The sequence below is a fragment of the Pezoporus occidentalis genome, unplaced genomic scaffold (assembly GCF_034315485.1).
Source record: "Pezoporus occidentalis ecotype Australia unplaced genomic scaffold, CSIRO_AGI_Poc_V1 ctg46, whole genome shotgun sequence".
In the NCBI taxonomy this organism is placed as follows: Eukaryota; Metazoa; Chordata; class Aves; order Psittaciformes; family Psittacidae; genus Pezoporus; species Pezoporus occidentalis.
This window is the reverse complement of record NW_026915791.1, coordinates 472,689-492,712: the sequence shown is the minus strand read 5'-3', so window position 1 is coordinate 492,712 and position 20,024 is coordinate 472,689. Positions and strand designations below refer to the sequence as shown.

Sequence of the window (20,024 nt, the reverse complement as noted above, 5' to 3'; positions counted from 1 at the left end):
CCCAACAAGTGACGCGAATTAGAGAGCCACTGATGCCTAATGCCAGTCTTTGAAAATGTTTTATTTAGAAGCACTTCTGCTCACCACGCAGCCAGCCAAATCCCATCTGCCTGGGGTTTCCTAGATGCTCATCTTGCCACATTATTAAACACTTGGAGCAGAAGCGTGGTGCACAGGCAGTGCAGTGGGTGCTGCATCTCTGTCCCTGGGAGGTTCATCCAGGTGCTGGGATGGGGCAGGTTTAGCAGGAGACTGTGCCAAAGAAGCAAACAAAATTGTAAATCAAGAGCCTGCAACACTGAGCAGTGCTGTAGAGCCAGCCTGTTTGGTGTTGGCCACCTGCAGGAATTGGGCTGAGAAATCCATGTATTTTACCAAAATCTGCTGTGGCTTTGATGCTATCAGAGCTATGGACAGATGCGGGCACAGCAGTGATGCTCTCTCGCAAGCAGAGAGCATCATCCTAGCACTAAGCATGACTTTTAGCCACATGAAGTGACACAGAGATGCAAGTTAGACTTTTCAATATATTTATGAATAAATGCCCTGAAGTTGAGGGCTATTTGTGGTGGCAGCACAGATGGGGATAGCGCTACACAATCTTGTAAAGAAGCAGATGAGCTCAGCATTAAGTTGGAGAAAGTCAGGGATGACCTGACTAGGAATAAACAGCACTTTTATGTTGTGGGTATGTCTTAAAGCTTTCTCTCCAAAATAAATTACAACATGTGCAGGACCAAAGCACGAGGCTGGCAGTGAAGCTCAGCCCAAGCCTGCAGGCGGGGTATGACCACAAAACCAGAAGGAAAGGCAAGATCTGTAATTTCAGTTGATGTAAGGGTATTTTTGTTGTGAGGGTGAGGCACTGGCACAGGTTGCCCAGAGAAGCTGTGGCTGCCCCATCCCTGGAAGTGTTCAAGGCCAGGCTGGATGGGGCTTGGAGGCATCTTGAGAACTAGATGGTCTTGAAGGTCCCTTCCAACCCAAACCATTCTACGATTCTACGTCATACCTGTGACACCACCAGTCACATGGGACTCAAGCAGTAGCAAGAAGGGCAGAGCCACGGACTATGCCTCAGTCCTGCCATAGCAAGGATCCAAACATAGAGATTTCTCAAAAGAAAGCAAGGTCAAAACACCCACAGGACAAATTCCCTGCATGCTACAACTTACCAAGAAGGTCTTGTACTTCCGGACACAGCCGCTCCAGCACCCTCACAACGACACAAACTGCAGGCAGACTGTGCCATCTAGCTTCTACACTCAGACACAGACTGCTGCGCTGCACACACCACTTGGCTATACAGCTGAAGCTGTATCTGTCCAAGGATGGCAGAAACCCCTGTCCCTTTGGAGCTGGAAATCCATACTCTGCCACAAACCTCTCCCTGGCACAGACCAGGGCAGGGGGCTGCACTGCCCACGGTCACTCTTGAAGAAAGCCTGCCTGGCATTACACCTCAGCCTCACAAGGTGCCATCACCAGTGATCTGCAGGGCTGGCATGGGGTGACCCACTGGCCTACCACAGAGGAACACAGCACCTTTATATGGGCAGTAGCTGGACCGCCTCCCACACCTGGACCAGACACCCTTTGCATCTCTCCTGATTGAGCCTTGTGCCACTTGACTAACAACTGGCAGACAACAAGAATCAGAGGCACTCAAAGCTGTGTTTGGAGCAGCAGCTCCCACTCTGTGCCTGCTCAAACCAACCACAGCCAAACACTCCAGGTCCCTTTCTCTCATCTTGGGAATGGAGTGACAAACAGCTTTAAGCTCAGTGTCCTCTGCTCCAAGCATTGCCTGCAGCTGATACATGTTGGAGCAGCCATCAAACAGCAGCAGGTGGAGCTTGCTCCTTGCAGGAATTCAGTAATGTCAAAACTGGGAATATCCACAAGTTGCTGTCCCTGCTTCAACACTTCTCATGTTGCAGAAAGTGTTACCACAGTTTCACAGCTTGAGAACTGAACCCCATGGCAGAGGAGCAGCCTGAAGGGCAAGGACCTGGATCCTGATCCAGGTGATGGGGATCCACCTTGCTGGGCCTGGCACTCACCTTGAGATGCTGCAAGTAGGAAAACAGCCTGAGCATCACCCCCAGCCTGGTCCCACAAGCTACGCCACTGCAATAAACTAGATCTCAGTGAGTCAAAGACCATCTCTGTATGCAGGAGGGAGGGTCATCACAAGTCACAGGCTTTCACAGCACCTGTGCAGCCACAGCTTACATTTTTTTCCTATCTGAGCATGTCAAACAGCTTCATTTCTCTAGCCTAAGGATGAGTTTAAAAGCCAATGTTTTAGCCATAGCCTTGCAAATTCCTCCTAGAGCCTCCGAGAACCATAGACTTTATCTGGTGCATAATCCAATGCAATTTAGTGTTTTTTTCAACAGTCAAAATCCCCTGTAAACTCTATTTCAGCAATTACCGTTTCATCTCTTTGAATGGTAAGGCATCACTATCTTTTACTTGGCTCTAAGTAGGCGATGTTATTTCCCTACAGGAAAACATGTATTAGCTGTTCACCATTAATGCAAAGTCCTTGAAGAGTATTTTGATTTTAACTGTTCTTTAGGGGAATCAACAGCTCTTTACAAATCATTTTGCTTCCAAATAAGTTAGAGCTTCACATCTGTGCACCTTCAGAGACTGTAACCGTCAGCTTTAGAAAGAAATAAAATGCAATTTTAACAATGAGCTCAGGAAATTCAAGGTTTTGGCACCTAGTCTTCATTGTATACTGGGCAATAAATACCAAGTTAAGGCAGCAATAAGGTAAAAAGACATTACAGTTTGTACTACACCACCTTCCCACTAGACTTACAAGATGGGAGCAATAGAATAAACAAAAGCAAGAACATTTAAAGCATTTGCAAAATTACAAGGTGACAATTCAGATATTTTAATGTGAACAAGGTAATTCAAAAACATATTTTAGCTTTTCTTTCAAATAGAAAGCTGCATTTCAATTACTATCCCCAGCTATTTGGTACTATTTGGGATTTTTTTATTGTTACTATTATTTCCCATCATGTGGGTAACACAGGTGCTCTGGCTCTTAGCTCTCGGGACCAGATCCTCAGCTACTTTAGAGCAGCACAGCTCCCTGCCAGACAACAACGCGCACAGAGGGCCGAGAAAGAAGGTGCCTCCAAAGCCATTTTACCATCAGAAAGAAGCTTTGCTCCAGAAAGGGGGACAGATATCCACAGCTCACTACCAGACTTGAATGCGTCTTGTAGCTCCAAGTATCCAAATAATTCTAACATTGCTGCTGATTTCCAACATCTTAGGCTGCTATCCAGCATGGGGGCATCCTCCTGTCACCAAGACATGAGTGGTGACAGGAACACAGACATTTCCTATTAGGAAGTGCCACAAGCACAGCTGTGGGTAGTAGGAGGCCAAGTTGAACACAGCTCTGTGCAGACTCCAGCAGTAGGAGCTTGTTGTGGTTTAAACCCAGTCGGCCATTAATCAGCCACGCAGTCTCCCTCTCACTCCCCCTCCTTTTCTTCCCCCCACTCCCGGAGGGATAGGGAGGAGAATCGAAAGACTGTAACTCCCACGGCCTGAGATAAGAACAGTTCAGTAACTAAGGTATAACACAAATCACTACTGCTACCACCAATAATAATAAAGGAAATAACAAGGGAAGAGAATACAATACCACCTGCCGACTGATAATACCCAGTACAACTGAGCACCGACCAATACCTAGTCCAACCCCACAGTGATCTCACCCTTCCAGGTAACTCTCAGTTACATCCTGGGCATGACGTGCTGTGGTATGGAATACCTCTTTGGCTAGCTTGGGTCAGGTGTCCTGTCTCTGCTTCCTCCCGACTTCCCCTCCTCCCTGGCAGAGCATGAGACTCACAAAGTCCTTGGTCAGAGTAAGCATTACTGAGCAGCAACTAAAAACATCGGTGTTATCAGCTCTATTCCCAGGCTGAAAGTAAAAAACACAGCACTGCACCAGCTACTAAGGAGGAGAAAAAATGACTGCTACTGCTGAACTCAGGACAGAACTGCAAAGAACCTCCCCTCCCATTTTACATCTTTGCTGATTCTGCATTTCAGTGAAATTTTACACTACAGTCAGTTATCACAAGGTATCTGAAGAGTGTGAGTAAAAATGAGAAGCATCTTTCACAGTAAGAGGAAGCATGACTCCTTACCAGTTTCAGATGTTGGAAACCATCTTTAACACTAACCCTTGGTGCAAGTCATCTGGTTTCTCCCTGGTGTCAGTATGCTGTGCCCACACAACAGTTTAACCGAGTGCCACCAGCTCCTCTACCTCTGCGGCCTCCCAGCAGCATTCATGGCCATTCACATCAGCTGCTGAGACCAGCTTTTTACCACAGCTCTGCATTCTCTGCTGGGGATCAGGAGCAACCAGCAGCAAAACTAACAGATCTTGCTGACTGTAGCATAATTTCAGATAATACTTAATAACAAAAGACTTATGCTTCCTCAGTGAAAGTCACTCAGAACCATGCTGAAGCCAAACACACCCCGAGAATTCACCTCTCTGTGTACATCAGTGGAAACTGGAGAAAAGAACTAAAAACAATTGCTAGAGGAACTGAATCTTTTTAGTAGTATTTATTTAGTGTAGAAGCTTACCTTTACACTGAGGAGTTTCCAGATAGGAACCAGAGATTTAACCATTTCTTATTCAAAGAGTGAGAAGCCCAACAACATCCTCCAGCAGCAGCAAAGCTGACTCTTTCCCAGGCCAGTACCAAACCTGTATCAGCACCAGCCAGAGCTCCTCTGGCAACCCCAGATCTGCATCCCTTTGAGCCACCCAGGGCTGCCTTTGGTTCCAAGAGGAACTGCTTGCTTACTGTCATCCTCCCAGACTACCACAGGCACACCACAACAGTCTGCATGGCTTTGTGAGAACTGGTGCATTGCTAGAATGTAGAAACTCTTGCAGAATTTGCCCAAGGCAATGGGAAGATGGAAATCCTCTGAGCAAGAGATCACCATAGCTATCTCTGAATCTTTGTATCGGGCTTGAACTATGAATTGATCATATTTAGTGTCCCAGGACTTCCTGTTCCTTCCCTGTAGTTGGCTGTGAGTTTGCAATTGCAATGAAGCCACGGTAGCAGCTCTTAGGATAAAAACAACACACAGATCACAGAATAGTTCGGGTTGGAAGAGACTTTAAAGGTCATCTAGAGCAAGCCCCCTGCCCAGCATCCCAGCATCAATGAGATCAGGTTGCTCAGAGCTCTGTCCAGTCTGACCTTGAATATTTCCAGGAATGAAGCATGGATCACCTCTCTGGGCAACCTGTGTCAAGTTGTTCACCACCCTCATGGTAAAATATTTCTCCCTTACATCTAGCCTTAATCAACCCTCTTTTAAACTAAAAAACCTTACTGTTTCTGGCTGACACACTTGCAGAAGCCCTTATTATTCTTTGCATCCTTTCCAAAGTTCAGCTTCAGCTGTGCCCTAGCCTTCCTGACCCCACTCCTACATAACCAGGCAGCTGCATGTGCCAAGGTTCCTCACAGGAAGTTTGACACTGCAGCTCACTGAAGGCCCAAAGCTGTGGTGTGAGGCCTGCCTGCCTGCCTGCTAGCTCAGTGGTGAGCTCATGCCAACAGGAACTAGTTTACCACAGAAACAACAGGATCCACACACTTCGGTTCATCTGGGTGCTCAACAAGGACAAGGGGACGGTGCTCTCTGCATCATGAGGAAGACTTTACCACCTCAGAATAAATTCTCCAGCCTCTGGGCCAGTACCTGACTTTCCCCCTATTACCTCCTCACCACCATTGTTCAGTTTAACTCAGTAACCACTGAGACAAAAAAAAAACAATTAGGAATTCCCAAATGAGATCCAGAGCACACAGGGTGGAAGGGACCAGCCCATTTGCCATTCCAGAAATCACTGGGATATTCATCTAGTCAGTGATCTCACACAGTGACAAGCCTCAGCAGCAGGACAGCACCCTGACACTTCTAATCCCCGTGGACAGAAAAGGAAAGCCCAACTCCAGGCTTCTGGCACACTGGTGGTTTTTTTTAAACCCAACTCTCTTCAGACCTATTACACCACAACTTTTAAGTGGCTGGAGACCTCAGGAAATGAGGTCCTCTTTCCATCTGAAATGGAAGGGAGATGTGGCTCCAACCACATTAATCCCCCATATCTGAGATCAATTTTAACTTTCCCAACACACTTAAGCAATAAACCTCTGAACAAGCGAAGCAGGCTTGCGTACAGAGCTTGAAGTACAGCTCTGCACAACAAACACGCTGCAACACCTGTTTCTACATAAGCCATTCATGCCTACCATTTTAACAGGACCATTCTACTGCACTGCTCACAAGCCTGAAGACTCAGGGGCATCACATGAGCATCAGCACTCTTAAGACCACCCAGGTTTGTGTAGGTAACTAAGGACAGCATGGCAGGCTCCTTTAGACCTGTCCCCACGGCAGCACCAACCCACCCCCGAAGGGCCACTGTAAGGGATTAGAAGCCCCATAGCCATCAGAACCTTTACAAAGGCAAACATACATGCACCAGTCAGGTGGAAAGACTATTTATTGATTAGAGCTGTGCCAAGATGCTGCAGATGTGTCAGGGAGGCCCAGGGAAGCCCTGGGAGCTTCTGGTCACAGCTTCATCCTCCTGGTGCTCAGTCCAGCTGCAAGACAGTGAGAAAGGCAAGATGAGTCAGTGGAAGAGAGTACACACAACCTTCCTGCACAATCATAGAACAGTCTGGGTTGGAAGGGACCTTCAAAAGTGTCCTGATTTCAGCTATCACAGTGATTTTAAACCAGACCCAAACCAGCCAAAGGGGCATTCCATACCACAGCAGGTCATTCCCAGTATATAAACGGGAGGGAGTTACCCGGAAGGGACCGACTGCTGCTCAGGTCAGTCAGCAGGTGCTAAGCAGTTGTACCAAGTATCACTTGCATTTTCTGAGTTTTCATTTTTTCTCATTTCCTACTGTTATTGGCATTTCCTATTATCACTACATTTTTAGTTATTAAACTGTTCTTACCTCAACCCGAGGGGTTTACATTCTTTCAATTCTCCTCCCCATTCTGCCTGAACTGGGGGGAGATGTGTGCAAGCAGCTACGTCTTGCTGAGTTACTGACTGGGTCTAAACCATGACATAAACTCATGCAGCCCAAGCCCCCTGCAATTATCAGGGATACCTTCAGCTAGATCAGCTTGTCCACAAAAAATATACAGCCTGACCTTGATGGCACGGCCACGACCTCTCTGGGAAACCGGTGCCAGTATTTCAACACCCTCTTTGTAAAAGATTTCTTCCTCACACCCAGCCTGAATCTCTCCTCTTTTAGTCTAAAACCATTACTCTTGCCCTATCACAACAGGCCCTGCTAAAAAGTGCCTCCTCGTGTTTCTTACGGGCCCTTTTTAAGAACTAAAAGACTGCTCTAAGGTCTCCCTGGAGCCTTCTCCAGGCTGAACCACTCCACTTCTCTCAGACATTCCTCACAGGAGAGGTGCTCCCGCTGCCGGCGCTTACCTTGATAAACCCGATGTCCTTGGCGTACTGGCGGAAGCACTGCCGGCACATATTCAGCCCGTACTTGCGAATGAGGCCGTGGCGGTTGGAGCACACGCGGCTATGAGGGGAGAAGAGAGCAAGGCCGGTCGGGGGGAGTAATGGCGGCGAGCAGTAAGAAGGAAAGGAGAGATAAAGAGAGAACTACCACAGGAGGCCTATCAGGCCCCAGGAGGCCCAACAGCCCCCTGGAGAGCCTCCGGGGTGCATACTGACCAGGAGCGGGAGCCCTGACCGAACTTCCTGGGGTGGCTCCAGTAGAGCTGCTGGTGCCCCATGCCGCTGCCGTGCTCCTTCCGTGGAAAGAAAGATGGCCGCCCTCGCACACGCTGACCACCCCGGCCCGGCGTCCCGCCCTGCACCGCGGCGCGCCCGCTTCCCCGCCCCCCGTGCCTGACGTCACTCTGTGGCGGGTCTAGGGGAGGCACCGCGGCTCTGAGAAGCGCCGGGCGTGGTGGCGCGCGCCTGTGTTCTGGGCTGCAGTGCGCTATGCCGAGCGGGCGTCCGCGCTAAGGCCGGCATCAATATGGTGAGCCCCGGGGAGCTGGGGCACACCAGGTTGACTAAGGAGGGGTGAACCGGCCCAGGTCGGAGACGGAGCAGGTCAAAGCTCCCGTGCCGGTCAGTAGCGGGATCGCGCCTGTGAATAGCCACTGCAGCGTAGCCTGGGCAACACAGAGAGACGCGGGTTCCTTTTGACACACGCGCCGCCTCCTCAGGAACCGGCCACGAACCGCATTTTGCCCCCGACGGCACGCAAGGACCCGACACACACCGCCTCCTGCTGGACCGCCGCCACACAAGGACCCGACACACACGGACCCGACACACACCGCCTCCTGCTGGACCGCCGCCACACAAGGACCCGACACACGCCGCCTCGACACACAAGGACCCGACACACGCCGCCTCCTGCTGCAGCGCCGCCACACACGGACCCGACACACAAGGACCCGACACACACGGACCCGACACACACCGCCTCCTGCTGCAGCGCCGCGGTATCACCTTTTCAACACTAGAGGACCTGACCCGTTACCGCCTCCTGCTGGAACACCACGGCATCTGCGCGAACCGCCCCCTGCTGGCGGCCCAGCACAGCGGCGTTCTGTGCTTGTGTGCTCTGATGCCTGTAAAAATAGTTCCTAAAAAGGACAAAGCAAGTTTAAAACCCTAAGCCTTGTCCTTAAACAAAATAACTGTAGGAAACCAGTACTGAAAGGATTCATGGATTTTATTTTGTTTCCCCAATGCTGGCTACCGCAGTGAGAACTGACTCTGTTGGGCTGGAGACCAGGTGAGACCACACTGCTGCTGTTCTCACTCACCTTGTCCTTGCCTGCTGCCACCCTGTAGCAAACAGCCTGCCCCATGCATGCAGGTTAGTTTCCACCTGGTGAGTGCCTTCGAGCCAGGAGTTCTCTCAAATTCAGCGGTATTTCTACTATACCCCATCCCAGAGCAATTTTTCCCATGTGCTGCCATTTCACTGTCAGAGATCATAGCATCACAGAATGGCTTGGGTTGGAAAGGACCTTAGAGGCCATCTAGTCTCATTACAACTCTCCTGCCACAGGCAGGGACACCTTTCACTAGACCAGGTTGCTCCAAGCCCCATCCAACCTGGCCTTGAACACTGCCAGGGATGGGGCGGCCACAGCTTCTTGAGCAACCCATGTCAGTGCCTTATCACTCTCAAAGGGAAGAGTTCCTTACTAATACCTGATCTAAATTTACCTCCGTCAGTTTAAAGCCATTCCCCCTTGCTCCCTTCCTACATGCCCTTGTCAAAAGCCCCTCTCCAGCTTTCCTTTCAGCCCCTTTAGGTACTGGAAGGCTGCTTTATAACAGGACACTCCCAACCTTTCCTCTACCACACCACTTTGCGAATTCTTTTGTCAAATTTTTTTTATTGAATTTTTCCCTGTTATTTTGGCAATTAGTTTTTCATAGGGCCTCACAGAGTGTCACTGGCATCTCAGCCAAACACACGGCAACAGTACCTTGCAGTGGGTGAACACGGCTTTTTACCCAAGCTTGGTTTCTGAATGCCCACAACTCATTCCTAGTGGTGCTACCTAAGCCAATTCTAGCAGCAAAGCCCCCTTCACCCACTCCAGCCCAGCCATGCTGGGGACAGGGGTCCAGAGGAGATGCTTTTATCACTGGTTGCCATTTCTGCTGACACTGTACCAGGCAGAACGTCAGAGGGAGCATTGGGAGAGCCAGTACCTTCACTAACAAACACAGAAGGATTCCTTGTAAAACTTGTATGCCTCCATTCCATACAACTGTAGAAACTGCCCAAAAGATTTAGCTGTGGTGCTGGAGCTCCCCCGTCTCCCCTCACACTCGCAGTCCCCTCAGCTCCTCCACGTTCCCCTCACACCCGCCGTTCCTCGACCCTTCCCGCCGTGTCGAGCCGACCTCCTCCAGGGGGCGCTGCCACAGAGCTCCTCGTTGAGGGCCCCTCACTCGGGCTTCTCGGGCTGCCCGCGCTGCCGGTACCGCCGGTAACACCGCCCGCTCTTCCCTTCCCTTCCCGCCCCGCGAGCTCTTCCGCCGGGCGGCCCTGCGGCCCCTGGCTGGCGGCGGAGGGAGGGCGGGATCACGGGAGCCAGGCATTGCGGCGGGCGCCTGTGCGCGGCAGTGCTGAAGGCCCCCGAGTGGCGCGGCGCGGCCCGCCCGCCCCTGAGCGGGCTGTTGGTCGGCGGCGGGGCGGGCGGTGATGCGGCTGCAGTGCGAGGTGGAGGTGGTCAGCCGGCTCCTGCCCACCTGCGGGCTGCGGGGTCGTGGCCGCGGCACCAGGGCGCTCCTCTCGCTCGGCCGCCCGCCCGGACGGGCGCAGGGCGGCGGCGTTTACCTCATGGTGTGCACGGCGCGGGACCGGGTCGGTGCTCGCTACAAGGTGGGAACTGCGGCTGTGGGGGGACTGGACAGGAGGGCGGGGCGGGCCCTCTCGACCCTCGTCCCGCCGCGGCTGCTGAACGCCCGCTGTGCCTCGTAGTTGCAGGAGAACATCGAGCGGTTCTTCACCCGGTTTGTGGAGGAGGGCAAGGCCACCGTGCGCCTCCGGGAGCCCGCCGTGGACGTCTGCCTCAGCAAGGTGGGTGTGAGGGCCCGGGACGCCGGCGGGGAATCGATGCCGTGCCCGTGCTAGAAACCGTGTGGAGGTGGCTCGGGGGAGGGTCCCCAGGCTGTCTTCTCTGCCTGGGGTCCGTCCGACAGATTCCACACAGCGAGTTAGTTTTAACAGTCGTCTCTGACCTGCCACAACGGGCATGGATGTAAACGAAGCAGCATGAAGGAGCTTGGCTTTCTATGCCCTCAGTAGGAACAGCAAAAAGGGAAAATGAGTGAGCCCACTCATTTTGTGCTAGGAAGGCTGAGCCCAGCTCATTTGCTGGGCTACTTTCTGATTCTCCCTCTTGCTCCCACGGGGGAAAAGTCCGTTTTTCACATTATTCTTTATTGCTTGTTTAGAGAGAAACAACTCTTTTCATCTCTCTGATACAATATCTTGCTACTTAAATGTATATTCCATTTTTTTTTTTTTTTAAGTTACTGTTTACAGCTTTTCTAATGAAAAAGAAAAAAGGAGAATACTCTTGTATTAGCAGACAAGCAGTGTCAAAGCTGGAGACACACATGATATGGATCAGCAGTACATGCACCATCTCACCTAAACGTTTAGCTGGTAGTAGAACTCACCAGTGTATTTATTTACACTTCATTGTCTATTTGGAAGCTGTAAAGTGTTTTTAATAATACTAAGCTCACAAAAAAAAAATCCTGTATTTATATTAACATTAATTTTTGATGTAGTTAAGCTTTTTTTCCTGTGCCTGTTCCAGTAAACTTCTGTTGCCTTGTAGCAGAGGAAAGTGGGAGAGCTTTTCTAAAACCTCGGTTAGGATATGTAAATAAAAGCAAATAATATTGATTGCTTGTTTGGAAAATTAGTTTGACTTTCTGTTGTAGACATGATCCTTTGGCCTGTAGGAGGTCCTTTAATAATTTCAGTGATGTACAGACTGAGGAGCTGTAATCATGAGTGGTGAAGCTTACTTCTTCACAGGCAGAATGCCTTCTAAGGAGAAATGCCCAAGGTGTGCTTAAACTGCACCAGCACCGACAACAGTCTTTCTGGAGTGAGGTGGAACTCAGGGCAGGCTGCAAGGTCTGCTTGAGCAACATAGTGAATTAATACAATTTATAATTCTCCTTTTTAGTACCATATTAGGTATTTAAAGGCCGCTGGCAATTTTCTTCTTGATTAAATAGCTGTAATGTGGGGGGTATTTAGCACTGTTTTCAGACCTGAAATTAAGATATCTGCCTACAGATATCTCAGCACACTGTTGCTCTGTGAGCTCAAATTATGTTCCATGGAGGTGTAGCCATGGAGTGAAGCCCAGAGAGCTTGCTTTATGGCTGATCAAATGGGTGGGGAGAGCAAGGGAAACAAAATTTATTGCTAATTGTATTAAGAAGAAATATGGTTGTTCAGCCTGGAGAAGGGAAGGTTTCTGGGAGATCTTAGAGCAGCTTCCAGTACCTAAAAGGGCCAACAAGAAAGCTGGAGAGGGACTTTTTGCAAGGGCCTGTAGGGATAGGACGGGGGGGGATGGCTTTAAACTGTCAGAGGGGAGATTTAGTTTAGATACCTGAAGTTCTTCCTAATATGAGGATGGTGATCTAATGAAACAGGAGTTAGGGTCATCCTTACTCCTTATTTTAACCTGGTACTGTCCAGTTACTCACACTGTCAGGAACTTGATACTGTCAAGCTCCAGGAACAGATCCACTGAATTCTTCCAAAACAAGTGAAACTATGCATTCCCCTTAAGTCCTCCAAATTCAGAAACACAGTTAAAGATACTTGATAAGTTTTCTGTGATGTTTCTGCTATTTTTATTATTTTAGGCTGAGAAAGTTGGGGCTGTTCAGCCTGGAGAAGAGAAGGCTGCATGGAGACCTCATAGCAGCCTTCCAGTATCTGAAGGGGGGCTGTAGGGATGCTGGGGAGGGACTCTTCATTAGGGACTGTAGTGATAGGACAAGGGGTAACGGATTAAAACTTAAACAGGGGAAATTTAGATTGGATATAAGGAAGAAGTTCTTTCCTGTTAGGGTGGTGAGGCACTGGAATGGGCTGCAAAGGGAAGCTGTGAATGCTCCATCCCTGGTGGTGTTCAAGGCCAGGTTGGACAGAGCCTTGGGTGACATGGTTTAGTGTGAGGTGTCCCTGCCCATGGCAGGGGGGTTGAAACTAGATGATCTTAAGGTCCTTTCCAACCCTAACTATTCTATGATTTCATTACATAAAGACTTCTCAACTCTCAAAGATAGACAAAGTCCTGGTAAGAAAGAAATTTCAGGTATGAAGGTATGACTATCCCAGTTGTGTGCAACTACTAGCATACAAAATCCCACCCTGTATTCTGCCAGGTGGTGCAATTCGTTGCACTTGGCCACATAAGAAATTAAGTTGAGAAATGTTGGTCTGGAGCATTCAACCCTGGAGCAAAAAAAAGCCATTGTGTTGGATTTTTTCTCTTCAGCAGGCCTGTGCCTGCTGCATTGCACACAAGGTCTGAAATCTATGTAATCTCTTGATTGCCTTGTCATTACGCATTTAGCTCTGAAACGAGACCTGTATGGCATCAGCACAGATTAACTTCTTTCTGTGGTTGACACTTCAGACTTGTGGCAGAAAATTGCATCCTGAGCAGTTCCAACTAGTTCTTTGGGTTTGGTTTGTTTTTTTTTTCTTACAAATACTTTGGTATTTTTTCAACGAATTCAGGGTTTCTCAACAGCATCTTTACAGGTACAGTATTGTCTTTGTGAAGTATCGTGGAGAAAATTTGATAGAGGTATCTGTCATGCATCATGCTTTGAGAGCAAAGAAATATTGCCTGTAACTTCATTTTAATGTAGAGTTATTTATTTCACTTGATTTTACAGATCTGGAGGACTTTTTCTCCAATTTCAGTTAGCTTCTTATTACGCTCAGGAATATGACACATTTGCCTGTAGTTAGGGTACCATTCTGAGGCTAATTTATCCAGAATGACTGAGATAATGAATGTTGGTGGTCTTGGATACAAAGGTTTTTGATGTGCAACTTCCCCATTTCTGGAGGGTATCACATCAGGAGTTAAAGCGAATAGATGTTGTGGTTTAAGCCCAGACAGTAACTCTGAACCATGCTGCTGCTCACTCACTCCCTTCCTTCTTCCCTCCCCCAAAAAGGCTTAAACCATGACAGATGTGCATGGGTTGTTTCAGTAAAACAATCATTTTAGGGTACTGGTGCAGTCAGATATGTTTGACCATTATTGTCTTTATGTCACATTAACATCCAGAAGTCTCCAAGATGATTGCTCTGTTGTGCTAGGTGCTTCTAGCATATTATATAAGATAGTTCTCTATAATTTAGTATCATCAAATACACTTCAGAGTAAAATTTTCTTTCAGGTGCAGAAAGAAAAGGTTTGGGTAAGTTACAGATTTGGGTAAGTTACAGCGAGGTTACAGAGTGCAAACCTCTCAACCCTGAGCCATGCCAAAACTCCAAGTTTGTTCTTTCCTGCAATAGGAGATGACTTCTACTTGCATGGACGTATTGTGCTTTTTATTGTAGAATTCACTTTATAGCTTATTGTCTGTCAGCTGCACATCAGTTTGAGAAGAGACTTGCTGGCAAATCTAGAGAGAAATATTTGGTCACCTTTCTGTTCATGAAAGTTAATTATATCAGTACAACAAATGTAGCACAGCTTTCTTGACTTTTATTTAAAATCCATCTGATACTCCATTAATTTAACTGTCTTAATTGTCATTGTATTAAATCCCAGCTAAAGCAAAATTGGTCAGTTTTTGCAGAGGGACTGCAAGTAATTATCCTTTGATTCTGGTACAACAAACCAGAGCTCTGTGTGACCAGAGGCATTTACCTAACCTGCCTTGAAGCTTTCTGTCTGTTGCATTTAACATCAGCTTCCATCCTTTTCCTTCCTAGCAACTTTCAGGATTATCAACTCAAGTTTTAGATCTCAGATTGCCCTGCATGTGTTTCTGTAAACTGTCCCTTTATCATGTTGCAGGTTAGGAAGATAACAGCGTGTCAGGTGTTTGTTCTGTACTTTATTTTCAGCTGTGAATTCAGTGCTTTGTTTCTTTTCTGAGTAATGCGGCACAGTTTGCTTGATCTAGATTATTCAGAAAGGTCATAACTTTCCATTCAAATTGCATGCCATTTGTTCTTAAATACTGAAAACAGCACGTCAACCTAATAAGCCTGACTTGTTTCCCTTTCCCATTTCATTGCCCGGCTGAGTTAGTAGCCCCTGATCCATGTACAGAATAGTTCAGAAAGTGTTAGTTCAAATGAGCACAAGAATAATGAACTTTTAATTCCTCATTTGTGTTTTCCTGCAGGCAAATGCCAGCAATTTAAAGAATTTCCTTTCAGCTGTGAGACTGGCTCACCAAGGGACCAACACAGAAGCTCTCCCTCTGTCAACTTTGGTACCAGCGAAGAACTCAGAAGTTGAAAAACCTAAGACAAAAATGATCATAACTTCAAGAAGGGACTACCCTCTCACCAGAAACTTCCCTTATTCCCTTGAGCACCTCCAAGCCTCGTACTGCAAACTGGCTCGTATTGACATGCGTGTGCTTTCCTTGAAGAAACTCCGAAAACTAGACCTAAGTCATAATCATATTAAGCAGCTGCCAGCTACTATTGGTGACCTGACCTGTCTTCAGGAGCTTATTTTGCACGACAATCACCTGGAGTCATTCAGTGGGGCTCTGTGCAACTCCACCCTTCAGAAATCTCTTCAGTTCTTGGACCTGAGCCAAAACAAAATCAAAGCACTTCCAATTCAGTTCTGCCAGCTGCGAGAACTCGTGAATTTGAAGCTGGATGACAATGAGTTGATTAGGCTGCCGTTCAAGATTGGCCAGTTAGATCATCTACGCTTTCTGGCAGCAGCTCGAAACAAACTTCCTTTCCTGCCCAGTGATTTTAGGAAACTCTGTCTTGAGAGCCTGGATCTCTTTGGAAATCCTTTTGAACAGCCCAGCCCACTTGTTCCCAACATACAATTGCAAATACCATTGACTTTATTAGAATTTGCTGCAAGAGCAACCATAAATTACAGGTAAGAGTAGCATGATGCGTACATATTGCACCTATGCTGTTTCAAACCTGTTGAGTCTAAACTTTCCTGGCTTGTTTGGGTTTTAGGTTTTTTTTTATTGTTGTTGTCCCAGTCAGTGGCTGTTGCTCTTACTGCTCTTCACCTATTAAAAATCGTAAGATTAAAGTTGCTTTGAATTCCACTTGCAAAATCATCCCTTTGTTATACAGGATAACACAGGAAATGGGTGATGTGGAAGCATTTAGAGAAACTTACAGGTTGAAATGGTTTTATCCACAAAATGGAGTACTGTAACAGAATATGCTTGCCCAACTATGGTAAAAAAGAATCAGATCTACAACCCTGAACCACTTCTGGCATTTAGTATTGAGGAACTTACATTACAGTGGATTTTGTGGCACCGATCATGTTTTGTGTTGGGCTCTAGCTTCCTAATTGCTTTCAGACATGGTTGCTTTTCATCTTGTGCTCACATTAAAACTGCGTGCTACTTGTTAGCCTGTTGCTGTCTTTTCCTCTGTGAAAATTGTGTGTTGGCAAAAGGTAACCTACTTATACAGCTCCTAGTTGTAGCCACGGATTGGTCTTCCCCTGCTGGAGATGGGACCTTCCACAAGCTGAGCAGGGTTAGAAAGGTACAGTGAGGTGGCTTCACAGAGGGCAAACATTATGGTGAAGTCAGCATTAGCAACTGCAGGCTTCTCCCTACTGTAGGTTTTCCTTAAGCAGTTAATTTCCTTTGGTGTGGGAGTGAGGGTGTTCTGTCTCAGGTAGAGAAGCCCAGTTCTGAGGTAATTTAAAAAATCTTATTTCATCAAGTAAACACTGTCTTTGCTAGGCTGTTCTTCCTTATCAGCTTTCTCACCTTCCCCCACACCACTCACATAGCTCTGCCTGCATGCTGCCACTGATTCTTCCCATACCAGCCACTGCTACTCCCACCCTCCTCTGCGTGGAAAAGGAGCAAAATGGAAAAGTGTCATGGGTACAGAAAGGGGCTGAGACACAGACCTAAGGGGTTCCTAATCTACATTCTGTGCTCATTCCTCCCTTGGGAGTGGGCAGCGCCCCATAAGCCTGGGTTAATTACTTGGAAGTCTGTGCTAAAGACGTCCACAGGCATGCAGGGCACACCCTGGAAATGAGCAACCAAATGTTCTGGTTCATATCTTTCTGACCTTGCTGATGTTATTAAAATAATTAAGCTCCACGTGTCTCCTTTCCCAACTTTATATAAATTGCAGTGATTTTGATAGAAGTAATCTATCATGTTTGTGGTATTTTGGTTGGATTTTTTTTTCCTAGAGAATATAATCAGTCTACACCAGACAGATTTTGATGCTCAGTTACGTTGCCAGAATACTTAAGGCATAACCCCAGTTCCTGGCCCCCATGCCAAAGGCTTGAAAAAAACAGCACCACACAGGACAAGAAAGGCTTTCTGCTCCAGGAGTCTCAGTGAGACAAGGCGCAATGGAAACACTCCCCTTGTCTACGGGTCTCTGATTATTATTAGGAGACAGCGTTGGTCAGAGTGCTTCTTATTATCTTAAATGGAAAAGAAAATAGAAAGGCCTAACAAGTGAGCAATAGGCATTCTGCCTGACATTCACTGGCTGTGAAAATTAACAAAGAATGTCAAACAGGAGTGATCTTGGGCTATAAAAACCTTGAGAAAGAAGAAAACGGAGGGAAGATGCAAAAGCAAATGTTGGGACATCAATCTTCCTAGTGGCATTCTGGGCAAGTATCAGGTGTGATTATGCTTTTCCTGACCGGAAAAAAGGGTGTCCTGAAATAGAGGTGGTGAAAAAAATTCCCACAGGAGTCTTAGCTGTGTGAATGATGGTATATAGAAAGAGTTGGGAATACGTAGGTGTAGTCGGGATGTGAGTCAGTGAGACCTATGGAGTGAATCGAGTGACAGCTGGGCACTGGTGATACCCACACTGAAGTTAACTTGATGGAGTACTTCAGGGAAAACATTCAGTTTGCACTCCAAACACAATGCCACTCTGCTGTGAATTTAAAAAGAAGCAATTGTTCCTGTCTCTGGATGTCATTATTGACATGGTGGACAAAAAGAGTGGTTATCAAAAGAACCTTAGTTTATTGCCTGCAAGGTAGTACTACTGCAAAAAGGCTCCTGTTTCCTATAGATCCAGTGTTTTTATGCTACTACCACTTCCTCATGTTAGAGAATGAGGAGTAAATCATGGGTGCTTTGTCAGGCCAGGATGAAACACAGCGATCTTCCTGGCTAGCATGAGGGAAGAGCAGAGATATGCCCAATTGTCTCATTATTATTAATTTTTTTTTATTCTCTAATTCTATATCACTGTGATTCAGCCTGTTACAATTTGTATGAGCTCCCTGCTTCTTGTTGCAGCATCTTCTGGAGTTCAGGTCCTTGGTACTTAGGGGTTAGTCCGTAACATGGTTGCATGTTAAAAACAGTCACTAAAAGTGTCTGCCTTGGAAAGTGGTGTTTAATTCCTAACAAGTCCAATATCGCAAGTGGCAGAATTTCAGACTTGCCTTGTCTCTGATCTCGGAATAGGGTTTCTTCCAACTGGTGCATATGGTGTGTCACTGTGTTTAAGTGACATTGGTTAATTTTGTAGTGAATTCACACTTTTTATCTTGTTCAACAGAATCCCTTATGGTTGTCATCTCCTTCCTTCTCACCTTTGTGAAGATCTGGAAGTGGCTAAAACATGCCAGTGTGGAAGTGCCTGTCTGAGCAGCTTCATTCAGATCACAATGACCATGAATCTCCACCATGTAGCTCACACTGTGGTCCTTGTGGATAACATGGGAGGTACAGAAGCACCCATCATCTGCTACTTCTGTTCTCTAAACTGCTATTCCCAGTTCCTGGATAGGTACCTCCAGAGCAACGGGTGACCATTATTGGGCACAAAAGCTCTGCCTGGCGTTCTGTCCAGTGACAGAGGAGCCTGAAACTCTTATCTGCTTGTTACCCACACGTGCTGTCATAGGATATTTGCTGCCAACAGCAGATGTCAGCCCTGCAGCAAGGGGGCACTGTCTGTCTGGGCTGGTGGCCCAACTGTACCTCCACTACTAGAATCTCCCTTTGGTTGGAATAAAAAGTGGTGCTTAGCCTGAATGAACCTTCCTTAGAATGTATTTTGCCTTTTTTTTTTTTTTCTTGTTTCCTATTATTGTGACTTTGTTTGGAGTATCATGAATGACAGTTTTCTTTGTTTCGTGAATTAAGTGGTTTCTTGTTGCTAGAAGGAAGGTGAGCTTGTATCAGATTGCTTTACTTACACTCAAGGCTCTGAATTCTGCTGACATAAGATGACTTTATCACTGGACTGTACCTTTCCCAACTTGTTTACTGTAGAGCAACTTGGTAGGCTGCTATGAGAAGAGATTATGGTGTGAGCAGTTCAAAACTGGTCATGTAATTCAGGGTGCTTCTTTTCTAAGAGTTCCGTTACTGCATTTTCACTTCAAGCAGGGACCAGCATCGCTGTTTTTTACCAGAGCAAATGGTTTTCATTTTATCTCTTTGTAATACAAGAAATGTCTTTTTCTAAATGTGTCACCTAAACTTTTTTTCTTAACTCTTATGTTTTAAAGATTGTTGAATTGTTCACTGAGTCAACTTATTAAATTTTGCAACCCTTCTATGTACACATGAATTGTGGTTTCTCTAATGAGTTTTTCATTCAGTGTATTCTACGGATTAGCTGCTGGCCTTTCTCTTGGTGAAGATACCGAAAGACATGAGAGTATCCACATACCCTTATTTCATGTCTTGTCAGTGCTCCGTGGCTTGTATATTGACACAGCATGGAACAGAACTCCCTTGAAATATCTTTAGGCATCACATGCCTGTAACACACAATGGCTTGGAGGGAGCACGTCACACTGTTTATTTTCGAGGCAGTATCGACTGCCCAGGAGTGAATTACATTTGCATCCCTCAGGGTCATAGGTAAGTACACTGCTGTGGGAATTATTTGTAGTTTCCATGGGAAAACAAGACACCTGTTGTTACTCATTGCAGAACTGATCTAGACTTGGCTTCAAGGCACGGCTAAATGCCATGTACAGTGTGAGGAGCCGCCTGAAGGGCAGCAGCAGGCTCTGGAAGAAAGTGCTGGCTTGCAGGCATCATTTAACATCTCCTGTGTGAGTACAACCTCCATCCATGTTCTAAATGTCATCAGTTTCAAACTCTCCTCATCTAAGAAGGACAAGGGGTTACAGGTTCAAACTTA

General features: G+C 46.9%; 2 protein-coding genes across 2 annotated transcripts; one reads left to right on the top strand and one right to left on the bottom strand.

The window, feature by feature from the left end:
- Window positions 1–6,571: 6,571 nt before the first annotated feature.
- RPS29 (ribosomal protein S29) lies at window positions 6,572–7,968 on the bottom strand. The gene is made up of 3 exons (XM_062635602.1): window positions 7,811–7,968; window positions 7,556–7,655; window positions 6,572–6,692 (listed from the first exon to the last, which is right to left on the bottom strand). Exons 1-3 carry the CDS (start codon window positions 7,870–7,872, stop codon window positions 6,684–6,686), a joined length of 171 nt encoding a protein of 56 aa, XP_062491586.1. The 5' UTR covers window positions 7,873–7,968; the 3' UTR covers window positions 6,572–6,683.
- A 2,146-nt stretch (window positions 7,969–10,114) lies between these two features.
- On the top strand, window positions 10,115–19,430 carry LRR1 (leucine rich repeat protein 1). The gene is made up of 4 exons (XM_062635601.1): window positions 10,115–10,502; window positions 10,602–10,700; window positions 15,041–15,768; window positions 18,423–19,430. The coding sequence occupies exons 1-4, from the start codon at window positions 10,323–10,325 to the stop codon at window positions 18,673–18,675; spliced, it is 1,260 nt and encodes a 419-aa protein (XP_062491585.1). The 5' UTR covers window positions 10,115–10,322; the 3' UTR covers window positions 18,676–19,430.
- The last annotated feature ends 594 nt before the right edge of the window (window positions 19,431–20,024 follow it).